General features: G+C 48.2%; 1 protein-coding gene across 1 annotated transcript in view; it reads right to left on the bottom strand.

Moving 5' to 3' along the window:
- Positions 1-21347: 21347 nt before the first annotated feature.
- Positions 21348-26732, bottom strand: part of washc3 (WASH complex subunit 3) — a 55468-nt gene continuing 50083 nt past the window's right edge. Inside the window, exons 6-7 of the mRNA XM_086009600.1 lie at positions 26323-26387; positions 21348-24311 (exon numbers count right to left, since the gene is read on the bottom strand). Of these exons, the coding sequence (XP_085865726.1) occupies positions 24230-24311; positions 26323-26387 (147 nt within the window). The 3' untranslated portion in view covers positions 21348-24229. The remainder of the gene's footprint in view (positions 24312-26322; positions 26388-26732) is intronic.

Here is a 26732-nt window from a genome sequence, read left to right as displayed (position 1 = left end):
CTCATTCAGTGAATTCTCTTACACTGAAAAGCCCCCTGAAATAGTACGAGCAAAATCAGTGCTTTTGAGTTCGACAGCTGCTTATGACAGGAACACAATGTTTCACTGAAAAACACTGATGTGTTCTGCCAGTGTTATGTCTTAATAAATACAGTTAATTAGAAAGTACTTGCAATTATATGGCACATTTCAAGACCTCAGGACATCTCAAAGTATTTCACAGCCAATAAATTACTTTAAGTTGTAATGTAGGAAAATCACAGCAGCAAATCTGCACACAGCAGGATCCCACAAGTAGCAATTAGTTAAATTATCAGATAATTTGCTTTAGTGATGTTCCTTGAGATGCTGGTCAGGACACTAGGAGAAATCCCCTTCTCTTTTCAAATAGTGCCATGGGATCTTTTACAGCTGAGAAGGCAGATAAGGTCTCGGTTTAATACCTCAACCGAAGACGGCACCTCCAACAGGGCAGCACTCCCTCAGTGCTGCACCGATGGACAACCTAGATTATGTGTTCAAACCTCTGAAGTGGGGCTTGAACCCACAACCTACTGCCACAGAGCCAAATGTGCTACCGTTGAGCCAAGACTGTGACCTACAATTATTTCTCAATGGTTGAAGGATCAACATTAGTCTGATTAACTGACCTTTGCCCCAGTGAACTCTCATGTGATTGCAATCTAGGAAAGGTGAAGTTCTACCCTCTGGTGTTGGGTAAAAGGTCACATGTGACGTGAGTGTGCCAGTGTTAACTCAGCCAGCACAAAGTATTCTCGAAGCAATCCCACCCCTGGAAAAAGAGCACTAGAAAGACAGGGAACAGCATCATTCCTGGTGAAGCAGGCTTAATACAGAGACTGCAAGAGAACTTGACCATTAATATCAAATTGCTTGTTTGACATCTAGTCTTGGGTGGGTTGCAATTTCTTCCATCAGGAAGACCGAAGCCGTTGCCATCCTGTTCAACCCCGAGATGGACTCCATCTCCTCTCAATCACAAAGTGCGTCTACCTCCACATCAGCCCATCTGTTGCTGAAACCATCATCAATTCTCAATTACCCCAACGCTCTCCTGACCAACCATCCATCTTCCAGCCTCTGAAAACTTTAGCTCATCCGTAACTCTGCTGCCAGTAGCCTAACCCACAGCAAGTCTTGTTCATCTCTCACCCCTGTTCTCACTGACCTACATTGGCTCCTGGTCCCCCAACACCTCAAATTTAACATTCTCATCCATATGTTTAAATCCCTTGAGAAGTTGGGAATGGTGGGCCTTCTTGAACCACTGCAGTCCATGTGGTAAAGTTGCTCCCACAATGTCCAAGCCAGGCTGGTGTGTGACTTGGAGGTGATGGTGTTCCAATCCACCTGCTGCCCTTGTCCTTCTAGGTGGTGGAGGTCACAGGTTTGGGAGTTGCTGCCAAAGATCTACCCTCATCCATGCCTTTGTTACCTCTAGACTCGACTATTCCAACGCTCTTCTGGACGGCCTCCCAACCTTGCACGCTCCGTAAACTTGAGCTCATCCAAAACTCTGCTGCCCGTGTCCTAACTTGCACCAAGTCACACAGAATCACACAGAATCACAGAATCCCCACAGTGCAGATAGAGGCCATTTCGGCCCATCGAGCCTGCACCGACACATATCCCACCCTATCCCCGTAACCCCACGTATTTAATCCCCTAACACTAAGGGTCAATTTATCATAGCCAAATCAACCTAACCCGCACATCTTTGGACTGTGGGAGGAAACCGGAGCACCCGGAGGAAACCCACGCAGACACAGGGAGAATGTGCAAACTCCACACAGACAGTCGCCCGAGGCCAGATTTGAACCCGGGTCCCTGGCGCTGTGAGGCAACAGTGCTAACCACTATGCCACCGTGCCCCCGTTCACCCATCACCCCCTGTGCTCGCTGACCTACATTGGCTCCCAGTCCAGCAACGCCTTGATCTTAAAATTGTCATCCTTCTTTTCAAATCCCTCCATGGACTCGCCCCTCCCTAGCTCTGTAATCTCCTCCAGCCCAACAACCCTTCGAGATCTCTGCGCTCCTCCAATTCTGGCCTCTTGTGCATCCTCCGATTTTAATCGCTCCACCATTGGCGGCCGTGCCTTCAGCGAGGCATTGAGCTCTGGAATTCCCTCCCTAAACCTCTCCGCATCACTACCTCTCTCTCTTCCTTTAAGATACTCCTTAAAGCCTACCTCTTTGACCAAGCTTTTATTTATCCTAATATCTCTATGTGGTTCGGTGTCAAATTCTGTCTGATAACGCTCCTATGAAGCGGCTTTGGACGTTTTACTACATTAAAGGCGCTATATAAATGCAAGTTGTTGCTGTTGTCATTTAAGACTGGCCAAATGGGGCATTACCCGGAGAGGCAGCAGCATTGTTCATAGAACCATCAAGGTTATCAGCACAGGAGGAGGCCGTTCAGCCTATCATGTCTGTGCTGGTTCCTTATTGGAGCAATCCAAAACTAATCTATGACTCTATAATCCCACAGCAATGTTCCCTACAAGCTGCGCGGCTCTCTACCGGTCCCGCGCAGCCCCAGACCGGCTTTTTCAACTTTAAAGGAAACTGGGAATGAGCCGCACGACCCCTTAAAGGGAACACTGTCCCACAGCCTTGCTTAGTGATTTGTGCACGTTCCGCCTCTTGTGAAACATCTTGCTACATTTATATTAAAGGAGCTATATAAATGGAAGCTGCTGGAGTGACAAAATCAGGGGGGAAGAAAATCTGGAAACTTCCTCTCCGAACCCTTTAGACGATCAAAACTGGTCTAGAACACATTGGTCCCGACTTATATTATAGGTTACCTCCCTCTTGTATGACGTGATCTGCATCCCAGCCAGGAACCAGTCCAGGCATCCTTTGTAGATATACAGCGAATCAGTGCTCACCTCAAGAGCTGACAACAGTGTCAGCCGTGGCTCAGTGGGTAGCACTCTCGCCTGAGTCAGAAGGTTGTGTGTTCAAGTCCCACTCGAGACTTGAGCACAAGAATCTAGGCTGACACTCCCAGTGCGGTGCTGAGGGAGTGCTGCACTGTCGGAGGTGCCGTCTTTCAGATGAGATGTTAAACCGAGGCCCCGTCTGCCCTTTCAGGTGGGCGTTAAAGATCCCATGGCACTATTTCGAAGAGCAGGGGAGTGTATCCCCGGTGTCCTGGCCAATATTTATCCCTCAATCAACATCACTAAAACACATTATCTGGTCATTATCACATTGTTGTTTTTTGGGAGCTTGCTGTGCACAAATTGGCTGCCGCGTTTCCTACATTTCAACAGTGGCTACTCTTCAATTTGTACTTCATTGGCTGTAAAAGCGCTTTGGGATGTCCTGAGGTCATGAAAGGTGCTATATAGATGCAAGTCATTCTTTCTTTTACTATTCTCTGGGGAAACGAGCCACGTAACATCCAACTCACTTCTGCCCTTATTTAACTTGCAAGCAGGACCCCTGGTCCTCCCTAGCCCATCCAGTTGAAATAACTTGTCCACGTAAACACAATCTAGTCCCTTCATTATTTTTATAAACCTCTATCAAATCACCAGAGTCTACGCTTCTCTAAAGTATACAGACCCAGCTCTTTAAGCCTATCTGGGTAGCTATGGTGTTTTAAATTGGGAATCAATCTCATGGCCCTTCTCTGCACCTTTTACAAAGCCTCAATATCGCTGACCATGTGAGGGGTCAACACTGGACACTGTATTTTAAATGAGGTCTAACCAAGGTTTAGTACAATGAAAAAATGCAAGTGAATTGTCTGTTTGCTTTAGAGACTGATGCACTGTAACACCTAAATCTTTTTCTTTCACCACTGGCTTCAGTTCTGTTCCCCAATTAAAATTACGATCAAAAGAGGTACTTTTAATAATCTTGTTCATTTGAAACTCGCTACACAGCCTTCATAACCCAACCTAGCACCAACAACCTCCTCCACCCTTACTTTCTTGCTTGCACCTTCTTCCAGCTCTGGTCTACAGCATGCTCCCTCTATTCTATCCACGGCAGAGCCATTGGCATCTTGCTCACACATTCTGGAACATTCTTCCTAAATTCCGCCACCTCTCCCCGTCTTCAAAAGGCTCCTTAAAAGGCTACCTCTCTGAAAGCTCCTTCAGCCTACCTTGGGTTTTATGCCAAACAGGGAAACGCGTTCGGGCACTTTGCTACATGGGATTTATTTTTAGAGGGATAGAATTGAAAAGTAGGGAAGTTATGCTAAACCTGTATCGAACCTTGGTTAGACCACACTTGGAGTACTGCGTACAGTTCTGGTCGCCGTATTATAAAAAGGATATAGAGGCACTGGAGAGGATGCAAAAAAGATTTACAAGAATGGTACCAGAAATGCGAGGGTATACATATCAGGAAAGGATGAACAGGCTGGGTCTCTTTTCTCTTGAAAAAAGAAGGCTGAGGGGTGACCTAATAGATGTCTTTAAAATTATGAAAAGTTTTGATAGAGTGGATACAGAGACAATGTTTCCACTTGTGGGGAAGAACATAACTAGAGGCCATCAATATAAGATAGTCACCAAGAAATCCAATCGGGAATTCAGAAGAAACTTCTTTACCCAGAGAGTGGTGAGAATGTGGAACTCGCTACCACAGGGAGTGGTTGAGGCGAATAGTATCGATGCATTTAAGGGGAGGCTGGATAAACAATGAGGGAGAAGGGAATAGAGGGTTATGCTGATAGAGTTAGATGAGGACAGAGGGGAGGAGGCTCGAGTGGAGCATAAATAGGCTGGTTGGGCCAAATGGCCTGTTTCTGTGCTGTATATATCCTATGTAATTAAAGTCAATATATAAATATAAGTTCTTGGGGGGGAGGGAGGCATTTACAAAGTACCTGAACACATTGCTCAAATATCTCAAATGCTCTGCGTAATACATTTCTTTTGGGAGTGCACGGACCACACCTACCTGTCCAAGTTGAAAATACCTGAACAGGTTGCATGTGCTCAACGCACCTCATGTCACCGGTGAAACAGAACGAGGCTGCAGACAAGTAGGAAAGGTCCAGCCATGGATTCTCGCATTGGTATAAATCTAATGTCTGTTTGAGCGCTGCAGTCATCACACGATCCAAAAACCATGTAGTCTCATGGAATAGCCCCACTTCATAGAATCATAGAAAGTTACAGCACGGAAGGAGGCCATTTCGGCCCATCGTGGCCGCGCTGGCCAACAAAGAGCTATCCAGCCTAATCCCACTTCCCAGCTCTTGGTCCGTAGCCCTGCAGGTTACAGCATCCCAAGTGCACATCCAAGTACTTTTTAAATGTTGTGAGGGTTCCTGCCTTTACCCCCCTTTCAGGCAGTGAGTTCCAGACCCCCACAACCCTCTGGGTGAAGAAATTTCCCCTCAAATCCCCTCTAAACCTTCCCCCAATTACTTTAAATCTGTGTCCCCTGGTTTTTGACCCCTCTGCTAAGGGAAATAGGTCCTTTCTATCCACTTTATCTATGCCCCTCATAATTTTATACACCTCAATAAGATCTCCCCTCAGCCTCCTCTGTTCCAAGGAAAACAGACCCAGCCTATCCAGTCTTTCCTCATAGCTAAGATTCTCTACTCCCGGCAACATCCTTATAAATCTCCTCTGTACCCTCTCTAGTGCAATCACATCTTTCCTGTAATGTGACCAGAACTGCATGCAGTACTCTAGCTGAGGCCTAACTAGTGTTTTATACAGTTGATGCATAACCCCCCTGCTCTTGTATTCTATGCCACGGCTAATAAAGGCAAGCATTCCGTATGCCTTCTTAACCACCTTATCTACCTGGCCTGCTACCTTCAGGGATCTGTGGACATGCACTCCAAGGTCCCTTTGTTCCTTTACGCTACTCAGTGTCCTACCATTTAATGTGTATTCCCTTTCCTTGTTAGCCCTCCCCAAATGCATTACCTCACACTTCTCCGGATTGAATTCCATTTGCCACTGTTCTGCCCACCTGACCAATTTATTGATATCTTCCTGCAGTCTACAGCTTCCTTCTTCAGTATCAACCACACAGCCAATTTTAGTATCATCTGAAAACTTCTTAATCATACCCCCTATATTCAAGTCAAGATCATTAATATATACCACAAAGCAAGGGACCGAGTACTGAGCCCTGCAGAACCCCACTGGGAACAACCTTCCAGTCACAAAAACACCCATCAACCATTACCCTCTGCTTCCTGTCTCCGAGCCAGTTTTGAATCTAACTTGACACTTTGCCCTGGATCCTATGGGCTTTTAACTTCGTGACCAGTCTGCCATATCAAAAACCTTGCTAAAGTCCATATACACTACATCAAATGCACTACCCTCATCTACCCTCCTTGTTACCTCCTCAAAAAATTCAATCAAGTTTGTCAGACATAAACTTCCCTTAACAAATCCATGCTGACTATCCTTGATTAATCCGTGTCTTTCTAAATGAAGATTTATCCTGTCCTTCAGAATTTTTTCCAATAATTTTCCCACCACCGAGGTTAGGCTGACTGGCCTGTCCTACCTTCACCTGGACCATGACTCCACTACCGAACATCAAACCACCATTTCCAAGACTGTCACTGACCTCATCTCCTCTGGAGATCTTCCCCCATCAGCCACCAACCTCATAGTTCCCGAACCCCGCACAGCCCGCTTCTACCTCCTTCCCAAGATCCACAAACAGGACTGCCCTGGTAGACCCATCGTTTCAGCCCGTTCTTGCCCCACCGAACTTATCTCTTCCTATCTCGACTCTATCTTTTCTCCCCTTGTCCAGTCTCTTCACACCTACATCTGCGACTCTTCGGACGCCCTCCGCCACTTTAACAGTTTCCAGTTTCCTGGCCCCAACCGCTTCCTTTTCACCATGGACGTACAATCCCTCTACACCTCCATCCCCCACCAGGATGGCCTGAGGGAGCTCCGCTTCTTCCTTGAACAGACCTGTCCCCATCCACCACTACCCTCCTCCGCCTGGCTGAACTTGTTCTCACATTGAACAACTTCTCCTTTGACTCCACTCATTTCCTCCAAATCAAAGGTGTTGCTATGGGTACCCGCATGGGTCCTAGCTATGCCTGCCTTTTCGTGGGATATGTGGGTCCCTCCCTCACCTCTTTTTCCGATACATTGATGACTGTATCGGTGCCGTTTCCTGCTCTCACCCTGAACTAGACAATTTCATTCACTTTGCCTCCAATTTCCACCCTTCCCTCACCTTCACATGGTCCATCTCTGACTCTTCCCTTCCCTTCCTCGACTTCTCCATCTCCATCTCTGGGGATAGGTTATTGACCAACATTCATTACAAGTCCACTGACTCCCACAGCTACCTGGACTACACTTCGTCCCACCCTGCCTCCTGTAAGGACTCTATTCCATTCTCCCAGTTTCTCCCTCTCCGCCGCATCTGCTCCGACGATGCCACCTTCCACACCAGTGCTTCCGACATGTCTTCCTTTTTCCTCAACCGAGGATTCCCCTCTACCGTGGTTGACACGGTCCTCGACCGCATCCGTTCTATCTCTCGCACTTCTGCCCTCACCCCTGCCACTCCCTCCCGGAACCACGATAGGGTTCCCCTTGTCACCTTTCACCCCACCAGCCTCCACATTCAACGGATCATCCTCCGCCATTTCTGCCACCTCCAAAGTGATCCCACCACCAAATGCATCTTCCCCTCCCCTTTCAGCATTCCGCAGGGACCGCTCCCTCCGAGACACCCTAGTCCACTCCTCTATCACCCCCAGCACCCCTTCCCCTTCGCCTGCCACCTTCCCGTGCAAGTGCAGGAGGTGTAACACCTGCCCCTATACCTCCCCCCTTCCCACTGTCCAGGGCCCCAAACACCCCTTCCAGGTGAACCAGCGATTTACTTGTACTTCTTGCAATCTAGTATACTGTATTCGCTGCTCACGATGCCGTCTCCTCTACATTGGGGAGACCAAATGCAGATTGACTTTGCGGAACACCTCCGTTCAGTCCGTAAGGTTGACCCCGAGCTTCCGGTCGCCTGTCATTTTAATTCACCGCCCCATTGCCACTCAGACCTCACCGTCCTCGGCCTCTTGCATTGTTCCACGGAAGCTCACCGTAAACTCGAGGAACAGCACCTCATCCTCCGATTAGGCACTTTACAGCCTTCCGGACTCGATATCGAGTTCAACAATTTCAGATCATAACCTCGGCCCCTATCACATTTTTACTTATATTTTTTATCCACACCTTTGATTTGGCCTTTCCCCCCCCCCCTTTCTTTTTTTTCTCTCTCCCACATGGCAGCTGTCTCCCATTCTGCCAGCGCATTTCACACCTAATCTAGAGCCGTCTTTTGTCTCCACTAGTCCTATCACCATCTCGTCTCATTTTGAATACCTCTTAATGTCTCTTCTCTTTTGTTCTCGCCCAGCCTGGCCTCTTAATCTATTTCATTTCCTGTGCTTCTTTAGTCTTGACAAAGGGTTTTGACCCGAAACGTTGACTCTATTTTCTCTCCACGGATGTTGCCTGGCCTGCTGAGTTTTTCCAGCATTTTCTGCTGTTATTTCGGATTTCCAGCATCTGCAGTATTTTGCTATCGTGGCCTGTAATTACTTGGTCTATCCTTTTCTAACAAGGGTACCATATTAGCAGTCCTCCAGCACCACAGCTGAAGCCAGAGAGGATTGAAAAATGATGGTCAGGGCCTCTGCTATTACCTCTTTCACTTCGCTTAACAGCCTGGGATACATTTCATCCGGGCCTGGGGATTTATCCACTTTCAAAGCTGCTAAACCCCTTAATACTTTCTCTCTCTCTATGTTTATTTCATCTAATATTTCACACTCCTCCCGATAGCAATGTCTGCTTCGCCCCTCTCCTTTGTGAAAACAGACGCAAAGTATTCATTAAGAACCCGACCGGCATCTCCCACCTCCACACACAGATTACCCTCATGATTTCTGATAGGCCCTACCCTTTCTTTAGTTATCCTCTTACTCTTAATATATTTATAAAACATCTTTGGGTTTTCCTTGATTTTACTTGCCAAGAATTTTTCATGCTCTCTCTCTGCTTTCCCAATATCCTTTTTAATTGCATCCCTGCACTTTCTGTACTCCTCTAAAGATTCTGGAGTATTTAGCCCTCGGTATCTGTCATACGCCTCCCTTTACACCTCTGGGCCGGTGGGAAAGAGGGGGAGAAGAGGAGGAATCATATTGGAAGACTTTTTGGGGGGGCGGGGGGGGGGGAAGAAGAAGCAGTGCTGGAGCACTGTGTTCAGTTCTGGGCCCCGCACCTCTGGAACGATACATTAACCTCGGAGGGGGGAGGTGGGGGGAGCAGTGCAGATTCACCAGAATGATAACCGGGGCTAAAAGGGTTCAATTCTGAGGACAGGTTGCAGAGACGAGGCTTGTATTCCCTCGAGTAAGAAGATTAAGGAATGCTCTAAATGGGCAGACACGTGGCAGATGAAATCCAACGCAGAGAAGTGTGAGGTGATACATTTTGGTAGGAAAATTGAGCAGAGACAATACACACGAAATGGTACAATTTTAAAGGGGGTGCAAGTAGAGAGAGACCTGGGGAGCTTGTGCACAAATCTTTGAAGGTGGCAGGACAGGTTAACAAAGCACATGGGATCCTGGGCTTTATCAATAGAGGCAGAGAGTACAAAAGCCAGGGTTATGTTAAACCTGTATAGGACACTGGTTCGGCCCCAGCTGGAGTATTGTGTCCAATTCTGGGCACCACACTTTAGGAAGGACATGAAGGCTTTGGAGAGGGTGCAGAGGAGATTTACTAGAATGGTTCCAGGGATGAGGGGTTACAGTCACATGGATAGACTGGAGAAGCTGGGGTTGTTGTCCTTGGAACCAAGAAGGCCAAGAGAAGATTTGATCGAGGTGTTTAACATCATGAAGGGTTTCCAAGTAAATAAAGAGAAACTGTTTCCAATGGCTGAAGGGTCGATAATCAGAGGGCACAGATTTAAGGTGATTGGCAAAAGAACTGGAGGCGACATGAGGAAAAACTTTTTTACACAACGAGTGGTTAGGATTTGGAATGCACTGCCTGATAGGGCGGTGGATACAGATTCAATAGTAGGTTTCAAAAGGGAATTGGATAAATACTTGAAGGAGAAAAAATTGCAGGAATATGGGGAAAGAGCGGGGGAGTGGGACTAACTGGATTGCTCTTCGAAAGAGCCGGAGCAGACTCGATGGGCCGAATGGCCTCCTTCTGTGTTGTTCTATTTTTGATGAGTTTAAAATGATTAAAGGATTTAATAGTGTAGATGAAGAGAAGCTATTTCCTCTGGTTGGGGGGGGGGGGGGGGGTGGTGGTGGTAAAGAGTCCAGAACAAATCCTACACCTGAAACCAAGGGCTGAGATACATCCAAGGCAATTCAAGGTTTCGGCATCAGTGAGAGTTAGTTCACAAACAAATGTTCGATTCGTCCAAATTCACAAATGAAACCACTGCCTTTTTTGTAAAATATCCACAGCACAAGGCTAACTGCAAGCTAACGGGTTGTGTGTTCCTTTTTGAAAATAAAAGATGGTTGGTCCGCTGGCAGTGTCAGTTGTTTGAATTAGTAATGAAAGTGGGACTAGTTGGGACAGCTCTTTCTAAGAGCAGGCAGATGCACGATGGGCCAAATGGCCGCCTTCTTCTGTGCTGTAACGTTCTAGGATTCTAAACCAAATGAGTCCTGCGCCTTTAAAAAACAAAGCAATGAAGGCCAAGGCCCAGTAAGCTCGGGGGTCGTCGGGCGACTGTACAATTCTCTTGCTGCCTCAGTCGCTCAAACATGCTCGTCACTGTTGGTCAGTTCAGGGCCAGGCCACTAGAGAGAGCACTACACTGCGGCCATACTATCCTCCTCTAAAATAAGATACCCTGACCAATCACTGGTGGTCTGTTCAAGCACAGGTGTCTAATCTTTAAAAGATCAGAAATCTACATCTTGATTCTATACTCCGAATATTAATTTGACCCCTAGTTTCCAAAACTTGCTGAGCTCACAAAGATCCCAACAGCATCTGACACCCTTGACCAGGCGGAGTGCCCAATGTATGTTTTATTTCAGTTACCATACATGAGGCTATGTTATTCCATGTACCAACCAGTAAAATAAATCCAAATACAGGAAATTCTTTTTTATCCGGCACCAACGGGACCGGCATGGTGCCGGTTGATCAAAAAGTCCAGATTACAAATTATACTTACCAAGGTACGAGAGCCCCGTACACGGCCACAGGTGCAGGAGCCCCTGTAGCATGGCAATAGGTGCAGGAACCCTGGTTACACGGCCACAGATCCAGGAACCCTGGTTACACGGCCACAGATCCAGGAACCCCGGTTACACGGCCACAGATCCAGGAACCCCGGTTACACGGCCACAGATCCAGGAACCCCGGTTACACGGCCACTAATATGAAGTAAAACTTACCTGAACCTACTCCTGAATTTTGCCGGTTAAGAGAGATTTCCGGTTATTTAGGTGCCAGTAAAAAGAGAGTTTCCTGTATGTGTGTTCTGGCCCAATCATGTGTGCATCATTATTGAACGTAATGGGCCAAATCTTGCTGGAGAGCAGCGTGCCGTTAGTTAGGACTCATCCGTCAGCTGGAATATAATTTGCACCGTAACTTGCTGGGAGTGCGAGTGTTGTGTCTGTGTGTTGATAGAGACACTGAAGACAGGAGTTGGTTTGATAGGTGTTTACTAAACAAAGTCTGGAGGGGAACTAACGGATACAACACAATACTCAGGCTTATATAGCCGAGTGGCCATTGCCGGCATTACAGTACACATGGGGCTCTTAAAAGGCACATACACTACAGCGAGCTGATAACGGGGCGGTGAGGGCAACGGGTCATCTGGGACCTCAGTGAACGATGGGACCAACAGTTTATCCTCCTTAACCAATGAGATTTAAGGATTGAGAAAGAAACAGGGGAATGACGGGAGAAGGGAATCGGGTTAGAGTCAAACCAGGTATAGAAAGAGAAATAAAGAGGGAAAGACAGATTGGATTACGAGAGAGAGAAAAGAGACAGAAAGGGAATTTTTAAAATCTCTGAACAATTTATTACATGCAGGAATGAGATATAACAGTTTAAACTGTTCCCTTTCTGGGCCAGAGAGGTTGACTGACATTGCAATAATAATTACCACGCTGTTAAAAAGGTACTTACGCTGTTAAATTCTAGTCCTAACTTTTTGCGGCGAGTTTAATGGGCGATTAATGTGCAAATCCAGCAAAGTTCTCCAAAATAACAGGGAGGCTACGGGCGAGATGCCGTTCGTGCGAAGCAATTGGTGGAGCAGCGTAAATCGACCAGCAAATTCTGGAGATTCGCAACTCTCGGTGTGGTGCTTCATCCCCGGAGCTTGCTGGCCGGTTGGTGCATTAATAGCGGCGAGCGGCGTTCACACACCGTTACTTTTCCAGCAAGATTTGGCCCCAACATCCTGGTGGGATGTAAATTGGAAAATAAACTGTTGTGAAGCAGTTGCATGCCCTGGGATTTAGGCAGCAGTTTCACACGGATACAAGCGAGACTTCCGAGTGCGCGTCAACGTGTAGGTGGCATCATAGAAACATAGAAGATAGGAGCAGGAGTAGGCCATTCGGTCCCTCGAGCCTGCTCCGCCATTCAATGCGATCATGGCTGATCATCCAAACTCAGTACCCTGTCCCTGCTTTCTCCCCATATCCCTTGATCGCCTTAGCCTTATCGTGACTCTGGAGCGAGTCCCCAGAGGTGATGCTGGAAAGCACAGAGATCGCCCCACGTTGTTTGGGCGTGTTGCTGTGTGGAGTATAACGCCAAGTTCAGCGTTTACAAAGAGCTGTGGCAAATCAGTTGCATTTCCTGGGCAATTTTTTTTTTAAAACTTCAGAGACCTCTTGACAGTGTGAAAACGGCTCTTGCCCAATACTCGGGTCAAAATAAGTTATCAGGGATTGAAGCTCTTGCCTGGTTAGCAGAGTGCGATTCAGTCGACAGTATAGCACAGGTCTTTCTGACTGTGCTTCATCCTCCAAGGTCATTTGTCTCGGACTGGAAGTGCAGCGTAAAATGTTACATAGAAGATAGGAGCAGGCCATTCAGCCCCTCGAGCCTGCTCCGCCATTCAATGAGATCATAGCTGATCATCCAAATTCAGTACCCTGTCCCTGCCTTCTCTTCATATCCCTTGATCCCTTTAGCCTTAAGAAATATATCTTAACTCCTTCTTGAATATATTTAATGAATTGGCCTCTACTGCCTTCTTTGGTAGAGAATTCCACAGGTTCACCACTTTCTGGGTGAAGAAATTCCTCCTCATCTCTGTCCTAAATGGCTTACCCCTTATCCTTAGACTGTGACCCCTGGTTCTGGACTCCCCGACCATCGGGAACATCCTTCCTGCTTCTAGTCTGTCTAGTCCTGTTAGAATTTTATAAGTTTCAATGAGATCCCCTCTCATTCTTCTAAACTCCAGCGAGTATAAGCCCAATCGACCCAATCTCTCCTCATACGTCATTCCCGCTATCCCAGGTATCAGTCTGGTGAATCTTCGCTGCACTCTCTCCATGGCAAGAATATCCTTCCTCAGATAAGGCGACCAAAACTGCACACAATACTCAAAATGTGGTCTCACCAAGGCCCTGTACAACTGCAGCAAGACATCCTTGTTCCTGTACTCAAACCCTCTTGCTACGAAGGCCAACATACCATTTGCCTTCTTAACCGCCTGCTGCACCTGCATGCTTACCTTCAGCAACTGGTGCACAAGAACACCCAGGTCTTGTTGCACTTCCCCTTTGTGGTAAACCACTGTTTGTATTCCACTGTGTACATGCCTGGACATGCCTCGGCTGACTCCTCCCACAAGTCCTAGTATAAAGGTGACTGCTCCCCAGCCCTTTGTATTCTGGACCGGTCGACCACTCGAGGCAGGCCTTCATTCTTTTGTTAATAAAAGCCTTTAGTTACTCTCTTAACTCTCAGTCTTTTATGAGTAATTGATAGCGCATCAATTTTATTAACAAAATTTTTATAATGGAGAAGATCCTCACACCAGCATGCCTGGACTTAGATCATCGGGAGGCGGACTCATCCACCAAGTTTACTCATTGGCTTAAGTGTTTCGAAAAATTCCTGACCGCCTCCGCAGCAATCAAATCGGACGAGGACAAACTGGATGTCCTGACCTCCAAAGTGAACCACCGAGTGTACTCGGTCATCCAAGACGCGACCTCGTACGCGGACGCTATCAAGCTCAAGGACCAGTACACGCGCCCAGTGAACGAAGTGTATGCCAGGCACCTTCTGGGGAGTCGTAAACAACAACCTGGGGAATCGACCGTGGAATACCTTCAGGCACTGTCTGTGCTTGGCCGGGCCTGTGGTTGTAAGGATGTAAAGGCCGCCGTGTACACAGAGGAACTTATCCGGGACGCTTTTGTAGCGGGCCACAGATCCAATTACACCCGACAGCGACTGTTGGAGCAGAGTGACCTCGACCTCAACAAGGCCTCTGAACTCGCACTATCATTGGATGCAGCCTACCGGGGCATGGGTGCCTACTCCTCTGCACCGTGGACGCCGCGGGGAATGACAGCCTGGGACACGGTAGGACCGCCTCATAGCGCCGTGCCACCCCCCAGCAATGGCCCAACTACCGCAGCAGTGTCCCAAGGCCAGACAGCAGTGCCCCGAGGCCAGAAATGCTACTTCTGTGGCCAGGCAAAACACCCCAGAGCGCGCTGCCCGGCGAAAAACGTGATCTGCTCGGGCTGCGGGAAGAAGGGACACTACGCTAGCGTCTGCAGGGCCAAAGCCACCCCGAACCCCAGCAGCACCGCGTGTGGGCCATGCGGGCCGCCATCTTGGGCCTCCCCGGCCATGTGCGAACCACCGGTACAGCAGCCATTTTGGACGCCTCCAGCCACATGGGGATCATGGACGCCGCCATCTTGGACGACAGCCGGAACGCAGCAGGCCCCCAACACCGCCTCATCTGATACCCGCAGCGACACACCGACCCCTACGCTGGCATCCGTTACACTGGACCAAGCGAGACCGCACCAGCTGGCCAGTTCCACAATGGACATTAAGGTAAATGGTCACGATACAATCTGCCTTTTTGACTCTGGGAGCACGGAGAGCTTCATCCACCCCGACACGGTGCGGCGTTGCTCTCTCCCAGTCCTGCCTGCGCACCAGCGGATTTCTATGGCCTCCGAGTCCCAGTCGGCGGACATCGGCGGCTACTGCGTGGTGACACTCGTAGTAGACGGGACCGTGTACGATCATTTTAAACTTCTGGTCCTGCCCGACCTCTGCGCTGCCGTCCTGCTGGGGTTAGATTTTCAGTGCCACCTTAAAAGTGTTACGATGGCGTACGGTGGACCCCTACCCCCACTCACAGTCCGCAGCCAGCAGCTTCCAAATTGCCCGCCGCGCACCAGGTGCAACCTCTCCACACTCAGAGTCACCCCCCCCCCACACTGTTTGCTAACCTCACCCCCGACTGTAAGCCCATCGCCACAAAGAGCAGGCGATACAGTGCCGGGGACAGGGTTTTCATTAAAACCGAAGTGGAGCGGCTCCTGAAGGAAGGGATTATTGAGGGCAGCACCAGCCCCTGGCGAGCCCAGGTTGTGGTCGTTAAGACCGGCGAGAAGCAGCGCCTGGTCATCGACTACAGCCAGACAATAAATCGCTACACCCTGCTGGACGCCTACCCACTCCCCCGCATAGCTGATATGGTCAACCAGATCGCGCAGTACCGCGTCTTCTCGACCATTGACCTGAAATCAGCGTACCACCAGCTCCCTATCCGCCCTGAGGACCGCCAGTATACTGCCTTTGAGGCAAACGGCCGCCTCTATCACTTCCTTAGGGTTCCCTTTGGCGTCACCAACGGGGTCTCCGTCTTCCAAAGGGAGATGGACCGGATGGTAGATCAAAATGTGTTGCAGGCCACTTTCCCATATCTGGACAATGTGACCATCTGCGGCCGTGACTTGCAGGACCATGACGCAAACCTCGAAAAATTCCTCCGCACCACCCAACTCCTGAACCTGACATATAACAAGGAGAAGTGTATATTCCGCACAAACTGCCTCGCCATCCTTGGCTGTGTTGTGGAACACGGAGTCATCGGCCCCAACCCCGACCGGATGCGTCCCCTTATGGAACTCCCACTGCCCCACTGCCTCAAGGCCCTGAAGAGGTGCCTAGGGTTTTTCTCCTATTACGCCCAGTGGGTCCCCTACTATGCGGACAAGGCCCGTCCACTGGTCAAGTCCACCTCTTTTCCCTTGACGGCAGAGGCCCGCTTAGCCTTCCACCGTATCAAGGAGGACATTGCCAAAGCCACCATGCATGCAGTGGACGAATCCATCCCCTTCCAGGTGGAAAGCGACACGTCCGACTTTGCCCTGGCCGCTACCCTCAATCAGGCGGGGAGACCCGTGGCCTTCTTTTCACGAACCCTCCAAGGCCCGGAGACCAGACACTCCGCTGTTGAGAAGGAGGCCCAGGCGATTGTGGAGGCCCGCTTGGCTGGAAAACGATTTACCCTGCTCACTGACCAGCGTTCAGTTGCTTTTATGTTTAACAACAAGCAGAAGGGCAAAATCAAAAATGACAAGATCTTGAGGTGGAGAATCGAACTTTCCACCTACAATTATGAGATCTTGTACCGGCCCGGGAAGCTCAATGAACCCCCGGATGCGCTATCACATGGCACCTGCGCCAGCGCGCAGATCGATAGACTGCAGGCCCTCCACAATGACCTCTGCCACCCGGGGGTCACCAGGTTCTTCCACTTCATCAAGGCCCGCAACCTGCCTTACTCTATTGAGGAGGTCAGGACCATGACCAGGAACTGCCAAGTCTGCGCTGAGTGCAAACCGCACTTTTACAGACCAGACAGAGCCCACCTGATAAAAGCCACTCGCCCCTTCGAGCGCCTGAGCATTGATTTTAAAGGGCCTCTCCCCTCCTCCGACCGCAATGTGTACTTCCTCAATATTATTGATGAGTACTCCCGTTTCCCGTTCGCCATCCCCTGCCCGGACATGACCAGTGCCACGGTCATTAAATGTCTGAACGACCTCTTCACCCTGTTCGGTTTCCCCAGCTATATCCATAGCGACCGGGGCTCATCGTTTATGAGCGACGAACTCCGCCAGTACCTGCTAACTAGGGGTATTGCCACAAGCAGGACCACCAGTTACAACCCCCGGGGGAACGGACAGGTGGAAAGAGAAAATGCGACAGTTTGGAAGGCCGCACTGCTAGCCTTAAAGTCTAGGGGCCTTCCAACCTCCCGCTGGCAGGATGTGCTCCCCGATGCGCTCCACTCTATTCGGTCACTGCTCTGCACTGCCACTAACGCCACCCCTCATGAGAAAATGTTTGTCTTCCCAAGGAAGTCCACATCGGGGACATCGCTACCGCCATGGCTGACGTCCCCAGGGCCGGTCCTACTGAGAAGACACGTGAGGACCCATAAAACGGACCCCCTGGTCGAGAGGGTCGACCTCCTCCACGCCAACCCCCAGTATGCTTACATTGCATACCCGGACGGGCGGGAGGACAGTCTCCATAAGAGACCTTGCACCCTCGGGGGCCGCAGTAACCCACTACTCACTACCAACCCCCCCCCCCCACGACCCGATATCCAGCCCCAGCAGACGGCAGGCCTGGGCCCCGCGACCCGCTCGACATCTACGAGGACGACACGCCTGTGCCACAGCCTACGCAGGACTCAACGCCGGAAGCTCCACTACCCCTGCCGTCGCCACGCCGATCACAGCGGCAGACAAGACCTCCGGAGAGACTCCAATACACTAACTTTTAATACACTTCACCCCGCCGGACTCAATTTTAAACAAGGGGTGAATGTGGTAAACCACTGTTTGTATTCCACTGTGTACATGCCTGGACATGCCTCGGCTGACTCCTCCCACAAGTCCTAGTATAAAGGTGACTGCTCCCCAGCCCTTTGTATTCTGGACCGGTCAACCACTCGAGGCAGACCTTCATTCTTTTGTTAATAAAAGCCTTTAGTTACTCTCTTAACTCTCAGTCTTTTATGAGTAATTGATAGCGCATCACCCTTCTCCCAATCTATTGCCATTCAGATAATAATCTGCCTTCCTGTTTTTGACACCAAAGTGGATAACCTCGCATTTATCCACGTTATATTGCATCTGCCATGCTTCTGCCCAATCACCCAATCTGTCCAAATCATACTGGAATTTCTCGGCATCCTCCTCACAGCACACACGCTCACCCAGCTTTGTCTCGTCTGCAAGCTTGAAAATATTATATCTAGTTCCCTCGTCCAGATCATTAATATATATTGTGAAATAGCTGGGGTCCAAGGACCGGTCCCTGCGGTACCCCACTAGTCACTGCCTGCCACTCGGAAAAAGACCCGTTTATTCCAACTCTTTGCTTTCTGTCTGCCAACCAGTTCTCTATCCAAATCAATACCTTACCCCCAATCCCATGTGCCTTAACTTTACACGCTAATCTCTTATGCGGGACCTTATTGAAAGCCATTTGAAAGTCCAAATACACCACATCCACTGGTTCTCCCTCATCTATTTTACCAGTTACATACTCAAAAAATTCCAGTAGATTAGTCAAGCACGATTTACCTTTTGTAAATCTATGTTGACTTTGTCCGATCCGGTCACTGTTGATTAGCCACTTGGGTCTCTTGACCTAGGATACTATTTTAATCCTTGTGCGGCACACTCTTGTCTTTTACTTAATAGTGTTTGTTCAGAATTGTTCTTGGCAACACAATTCAAATAACATTTACCAAGACTGAAACTGACCAAGTGCTCCAGATCATCCTTTGGTGCAGTCGCACCAGCACTTTTCCTTCACCTAATGTCCGATTTTCTCTCTGGACGAGATGCTAACCTGACGCTCTGTCTATCTGTTCTAGCGGATGCAAGAGCGGGGAGTTCTCCTGGCCAACATTCCTCCTTCAACCAACACTCCCACAAAGGAACCAAATTCACTGGTCCTCCTCAGGGTTATTTGTGGGATCTTGCCGTGCACAAATTGGCTGCCGTGCTCGTCCACCATACTGTTACAGCACCTCAAACCAACACATTGCACATACTATATGGAGGGGTAAATCCAGAAAGCTATTTCAAACTAAACTGCAAGAGTAGGAAAAAGGTTCAAACTATTAAAGGAAAAAATTTGGACGTATCTCAGGAAGTTCCTCAGCACATCACAAAGAGCAGGGGAGGTGGGCAATCATTTCAGAAACAATTAGATGCTGCAAAGCAGGCGTCACTGTAGAGTTTTCCTGGGTGGATGAAGCCGAATGACCATCCTCATCTTGTGAAATGCTTTAGGACATGTCTGAGAGGGGCGATAAAGTGCCATGAGCACAGCACAGAAGGCGGCCATTCGGCCCATTATGCCTGTGCCAGCTCTTGAAAGAGAGATCCAATTAGTCCCACTCACCTTAAAGTGCAGGTCTATCTTCCTTCTCCATCTTGAGTCGCCTGGATTGATGTGGCTCAGGACGTAACGCTTGAAAAATTTGTCCGTAGCTTTGGGCAGTTTTGATTAAATAAATATTGGGTTTCCTCTAATATGCCTGTGTGTTGTGCAACTTTCTCATTTTCTGGGAAAAAGCTCCTGAAACGGTTGGACAGTGAGTTCTGCAGTCAGAAAAGGCAGCAAAATGTTTCTACAATCTTCACCTGATGGAAGTCATTCTTCACTACACATCGTACGCCGACACCTACAGTCTACAACCACAATAACTTGCATTTAAACAGCACCTTTAACGTAGTAAAACATCCCAAGGCTGCTTCACAGGAGCGTTAGCGAACAAAATTTGACATCGAGCCACACGAGACATTAGGACAGGTGGTCAAAGAGGTCAGCTTTTTAAGGAGCGTCTTAAAGGAGGAGAGGTGTAGAGAGGTTTGGGGAGGGAATTTCAGACAGCTGAAGACACGGCCGCCAATGGTGGAGCGAAGTGCCAGCCAAACTGCAAACAGCCCTGACCGCTTTTTAATCCAGCTTCCTCGTTTCAAAGTAACATCTTTTTCTCTTGGTGTTGCAGAAGTCAAATCTACTCACCCCGATGCAACTCTTGGCATGGACCATCACCCTCTGGCCAGCTCTTATTCTGCATGTCATATTTCACATGGATAAGCTTGTGCACTTTGGAATAAATGGATATTTGATCAGTTGGCTCAAAATAAATTATTCTGCTCATGTTCCTTTTGTGCAAACATTGAAAAGAACAGGGTGAGCCATTTTAATAAACCTCGACCTACAAAAACATCAGGACATGAAAGGCTAAAGAGAGCATTTTTTTTAAAGCAAAGCAAGATGACCGTTTCTGTAATTAAACAATAATTACCAATTTTCTAATTTTCCAAATTTCTCAACTGTTTTCCTTTCACTACGTAACACACCCGCCGGCCCCAATCCCACACCTCCCATTTTCTTCCGGTCTTCCTTCGGGAGCAAGGATCTGTTTTCGCTTGCAGTTCTCTTGGCTGCTGCTAAAATCCGAATATCAAGCGCAAACTGATCGGCACCAAGTAACCAACTTCTCACCCGCTGCACCATCCTTGACGGCTCCTTCTTTGCTCAGGTAGCGAGCAAGGGAAGAGGAATGTGGGAATCTGCAAACTTTCGAATCGTGGGCTGGACGATCACGGAGGAAGAGGTCTATGCAAACTGAGAAGACAAGGTAAGGCAGAGGACACCCTGTGAAATATTTAAAGGGCAGAGCACTAGAAAACCATTTCTTGGTTTCAGCCAAGGGCGTGTATAATGGCCTTTCATAGGAAAGGCAGGCGAGTATTCTGACAAAATAGAGTTAAAAGCTAGGCCTTTGCGAGAGATTTATTACAGTGCGGAAAACAACAAATCCTTTACGTCTAACTTAAAACCAAAGAGCGTCTCAACTCCCAAATGACTCTCCCCATGGCAAAAGGACAGTTACCAAACCAACCACCAGCGCACACCGTTGATATTTTCATGTGCAAGTTTGTTTGATAATCAATTCCAAATCAATTATATTAAAAGTTTCAGGTGGGGGAGAGCAACACTTTAAGAACTCGCATTACAGCGGAGAGCCAAGAGCAGGATAACAGGCGGAACATGCTAAAAGATTTAGGCGTTGGAGCTGTAAAACGCAAACCTATTCAGCCCACTGCAACTCCTGGCACACAACTTCACCCTCTGGGCACCTCTTATTCCCCTGTATAATTCGCACGGATAACAAAACTCAGGCGGTTTGTCAGCTGAACTTGACATGTTGAGATACAGCACACACACACACCAAGATCATTTTAAAATTTTATTTTCAGCAACACAAACAAAAACTGAATCACTTAATGGAGGAAGAGATCTGGAAGTTACAGACCTGAGCAGTAACAAAGAGAATTTAAACGTTTATTACGTAACTCAAACTGAAGTGATGGGACATCTTATGAAACTGATGAGAGAAATCTAGTTTACCTGCAGGGATGATCAAAATTCTTCTCTGCTCCTTCCTGTGAATCACAGACCTGCCTGGTTAATATCTGGAGAGGGATTGCGAGGATATCCTGTGCGCACATAAAGAGGCAAGTACTCTGACTAATGCTGGAAACTTTTATTGACATCCCAACTGTCTCAGCATCACACATCCATTAGAACGTCATCACGGCCTCTTCAAATCAGGTGTAGCTGGATACTTCTGAGCCAATTAGCATCCAGCATTCAAATGAAGGAAGAATATAAAGTGTCCTGGGAAATGGGAAAGAGTAGACAGGTATAGGCGAGGAGATAGCAATAGGCCGAATGGTCTCCTCCTTCTGAGAAAGAGGGAAAGAAAGAGGGGAAAAAAGGAAGAGGAAAGGAAAGGGGGAAAAGGAAGGAAAAGGGAAAAAAAAGAAAAAAGCATTTATATAGCGCCTTTCACGTCCTCGGGACGTCCCAAAGCGTTTTAATGCCAATGAAGGACTTTTGAAGTGAAGTCACTGTTGTAAGATATGAAATGTGTGTGCTAATTTCTATGAAGGGACTGAATCATTCATTGTGCACCAACACTCCCACAAGCTATCTGTTTAAAAAATACTGAGTGTTGGGAGTGTTGCTGTATCATTTGTTAAGTGAGTCAGTTGGCTTGCTAAAATTGCGTGGTATTAATGATCATGTGACAGTCAGATACAAGAACCACAGCAACACAAAAATTGCAGCGATATTTGTGCCTGCTCTTGGGCGGACTCAGGATCCAGCCCCTCCACTCCAGGCAAGTGGCCTCAGTCTCTCCAGCCTCATTTTCCACCCCGTCGGGTGGTTCTCAGAGGAACATCTACCCTTATAGTTTCTTCTGTGAATGATGTAGCTGAGCACTGGTGTTGCTGTACAAAGGTGACTGGCCTGTTATGGGAGATCGTAAACTATACAAGCACTTCATTGACTTGTAAAGCGCTTTGGGATGTCCTGAGATCGCGAAAGGCGTTATATAAATGCAAGTTTCATTCTTCTTTATTATTTATATTTCACAAGAAACCTAGCTGAATTAGAGACACAAGGGACAAATCCACAGATCCCACAAGCTCATCGGTGAGCTATGCTTGAAGAGAGTGTGAGTTGGAGATAGGATTACAACACGGTGTATCGATTATCCGACCCGCACTCCCTTTGAGTACACCTTGCCGCTGGGTGCTCAGGATTGGTGGATTTACACTATAGGGTATACAGCTGCAGCGCCACCCTGGGCGGGGGGGTGTAATTACAGCATGACAGGTTTACATAGGAAATTCCCATTATAAATAAGGACATAATGTAGAAGGCTTTAAAAGCTGGGGTCTGAATTATCTCCTGGTCTCTTCCCACCCTCTTTCACCTGAAGACTAACTTGGTCTTGGCTCCCCGTGCGCAATGCCACAAGAGATTGACTCGTGTTGCTTGTAATTTTCACAGGTCAGTCAAACAAAAAGATTCCCCAGGAAAATCTACAGTCCAGGATAGTTTAATTTGGATGGGTGATAAATGCCGGCCTTGCCAGCGATGCCCACATCCCAAGAGTGAAAAAAGAGACTTCAAAGATTTGAAAATGTAGCTGCTCAATAATTAATGATTCATGAGTAGCAGGTCTTTAAATGTGAAAGAATCCTTTCGAAGCAATAGTGAGTTATGATTTCATATTAAAGTTAGCTCCTCCATTTAGTTGAAGGTTACGCGCTCTTGAGCACAGTCTCTGCAGCAGAAACGTTAACCGGACATCGCTCTGAATCAGACCTTGCACCAGCTTTAAGGAATGGCACTAACCTGCGCACGGCAATGCCACTTTGAAAGCATACTGCAGCAGCACAATAGGTGCAGATTCGCGGGACCGATGGAGAAAGTTGAATATCTGACGCGAGTATCTGTTCAAACTCAGGCTCACTGTCTGAAGATGATGATGGTTGGGGGGGGGGGGGGGGTGGGGGGAGAGAGGGGGAACAGTACTCATCTAGCAATTGTTGTGAAGGAGGAGGACTGAGACTAGCTGCACACCAAGCTCCTGATACCAGCTGAGTAGTCACAATGAAGCAGCATAGGCTTAGGGAATAAGCCGACCTGTCAAGGTGGCTCAGCCAAGTCACTGGATAACATTAGGTGAGATCTGATCGACGCTCATGCAGTTTCTTCATTTCTGCACAAGTCTACTCTTCACAGTTTAGACTTTAAAGCATTAGATGAGGGCTTTTTTTCGTGTGGAAATAGAATCTGAACAGGCTGTTCATAATTTTTCCACTCTTGTGAACAAAATACATACAATGACTGGGAAGATAAATCTTATGGAAATAACATTTACCCCCCCCCCCCCCGCCACCTTGTAGTGCCTTTATAACTACTGATTTGTGCACCAAAATCTTTGAACGTTACATCTGAAACACAGTAGAAAGGAGATTATAACTTTATGTACAAATCAAAGTGCAGCGATAGACTGCGACCTGCTTTCCGTTCAATTGCTCACAAAGTATACGGTTTTAAGCTACGGGTAGTCCTGTGCCAGAGATTTATTTGTAGCCTTGCACACAGAGTGCGTTCACGCACAGCAATGGAGGCGGTACACTTCACATTGATGCAATCCTTTTCCACCCCCTAACCAGCGAAAAAAATGTCCTGTGACACAACCACAATCAGTGCTCCAGAGTCTCCAGCTTTAGAACCGAAAGGTCTCAAGTCTGTTTTCAGTCACTGAACGACGACTCGCTGTCAGAGCTGTCTCCCTCATCCTCTTTAACCCCATCGGGGACAGGGGCATCTGGAGTCCTGCACAAGGGGGGGAGAAAGTACACGGGATAGACAAAGAGCATAAACCTCATGCTTTGCAAAGAAGTGGCACATTGAAGTTACAGCAATAATTAATGCTGGAAATACAATCTATTACCAATAAAGAACAGATAATTTGTAGACTAATGTAACTTGCACAAATGTTCTGGTTAAACTGCGCTGCACTACTGTGAAGATATTCAGTCAAGGAAGCCTAGATGTTGAAAATAGGAGATATATTTTGTTGGCATAGTGTAAGACACATATGGGTACTTTTATGAGCCTATTCGGCTGGGTGAAGCAGTCTCACCTGCCTGCAGAGCAAATCGGAGACTCAGGAAAGAAAAAACTTCCCAAAGCGATTCACGGCCAATGAAGTACTTCTGAAGTGTAATGTAGGGAAACATGGCAGCTAATTTGCGCAAAGCAAGGTCCCATAAACAGCAATGTGATAATAACCAGGTCCATCTTAGTGATGTTGAACAGGAGGAGGCCATTTAGCCCCTGGAGCCTGTTCCGCCATTCAATGAGATCATGGCTGATCTGTGACCTCAACTCCATTCACCCGCCTTTGCTGCATATCCCTTGATACCCTTACCCAACAAAAATTGATCTCAGTCTTGAAAACGCCGATTGACCCCCATCATTCACAGCCTTTTGGTGGAGAGAATTCTAGAGTTCCACTACCCTTTGTGCTTCTATTTCTTGTTTTGTTTTGTTTTGTTTGGAGTTTTGTGAGCCTGGAGGTTTAGAAAGGGCTGCTCTTGACACTCATGCCTCAGTGGAGGATAAATCCTAAACCAGCACACCAAAACCTATTAACAGTTTGAAATATATATGCAACTCTCTATGAACGTTCTTTTAAAATTTGTAGGTGACCCGCGAAACTCAGCCTAGAACCCTGGTCCAGGGCAGTGTTGGATGGAACCCATTACTCTGGTCCAACTACAGGGAGCTCTCTCTTAACCGGCAAAATTCAGGAGTAGGTTCAGGTAAGTTTTACTATATATTTGTGGCCGTGTAACCGGGACGCCTGGATCTGTGGCTGTGTAACCGGGACTCCGGCACCTGCGGCCGTGTAACCGGGACACCGGCACCTGCGGCCGTGTAACTGGGACACCGGCACCTGCGGCCGTGTAACCGGGGCTCCTGGATCTGTGGCCGTGTAACCGGGACTCCTGGATCTGTGGCCGTGTAACCGGGGACTCCTGGATCTGTGGCCGTGTAACCGGGGTTCCTGGATCTGTGGCCGTGTAACCGGGGTTCCTGGATCTGTGGCCGTGTAACTGGGACTCCTGGATCTGTGGCCGTGTAACCGGGACTCCTGGATCTGTGGCCGTGTAACCGGGGTTCCTGGATCTGTGGCCGTGTAACCGGGGACTCCTGGATCTGTGGCCATGTAACCGGGGTTCCTGGATCTGTGGCCGTGTAACCGGGGTTCCTGGATCTGTGGCCATGTAACCGGGGTTCCTGGATCTGTGGCCGTGTAACCGGGGTTCCTGGATCTGTGGCCGTGTAACCGGGGTTCCTGGATCTGTGGCCGTGTAACCGGGGTTCCTGGATCTGTGGCCGTGTAACTGGGACTCCTGGATCTGTGGCCGTGTAACCGGGACTCCTGGATCTGTGGCTGTGTAACCGGGACTCCTGGATCTGTGGCCGGGTAACCGGGGTTCCTGCACCTGTGGCCGTGTAACCAGGGTTCCTGGATCTGTGGCCGTGTAACCGGGGTTCCTGGATCTGTGGCCGTGTAACCAGGGTTCCTGGATCTGTGGCCGTGTAACCGGGGTTCCTGGATCTGTGGCCGTGTAGCCGGGGCTCCTGCACCTGTGGCCGTGTACGGGTCTCTCGTACCTTGGTAAGTATACCTCTCTGTAATCCGGACTTTTTGATCAACCGGCACCACGCCGGTCCTGTCGGTGCCGGATAAAGAGAGTTTCCTGTACTAGCCAGAGAAAAAAGAACATTTGAACAAGTGAAGAAGGAAGTTCAGCAGTGGTTAGTGGAAACTTACTCCAACAGATCCGGGTTGAGTCCTTCAGAAATCATTTTGTTCCTTATGGCCATAAGGGGAACCCCCTGTAATAGAGAATGAGGATTTAGGGAATAGTTGTGTATTGCAAGATGAACCGCTCGTAAAAAGCAAGGCTGAGACGGAGCAGGTGGCAGGGCTGGCGCACTGCAGTTAAGGGATCGACAGTACAATACAGGAAATTTAAAAATCCTCAAATTTAGTTGTAAAATAGAATTGAACAGCATTAATTCCTATAGCGCTTGTCACATGCAGAAAGACATCTCAGTGGTTTATACTGGTGGTGGGGGGGGGTACACGAAAAAACCCAACAGGCACAAAGAAAGAGGGAGGGGGTTAGAATGGGAAGCTGAAGAGAAGTAGGCAGGGAGTCCGAGAGGATAGGAGCATAT

The sequence above is a fragment of the Somniosus microcephalus genome, chromosome 16 (assembly GCF_052327205.1).
Source record: "Somniosus microcephalus isolate GS21.2 chromosome 16, FLI_Smic_1.0, whole genome shotgun sequence".
NCBI lineage: Eukaryota > Metazoa > Chordata > Chondrichthyes > Squaliformes > Somniosidae > Somniosus > Somniosus microcephalus.
Note: the sequence above shows the minus strand (reverse complement) of the source record. Positions and strands in the feature narration are given on the sequence as shown.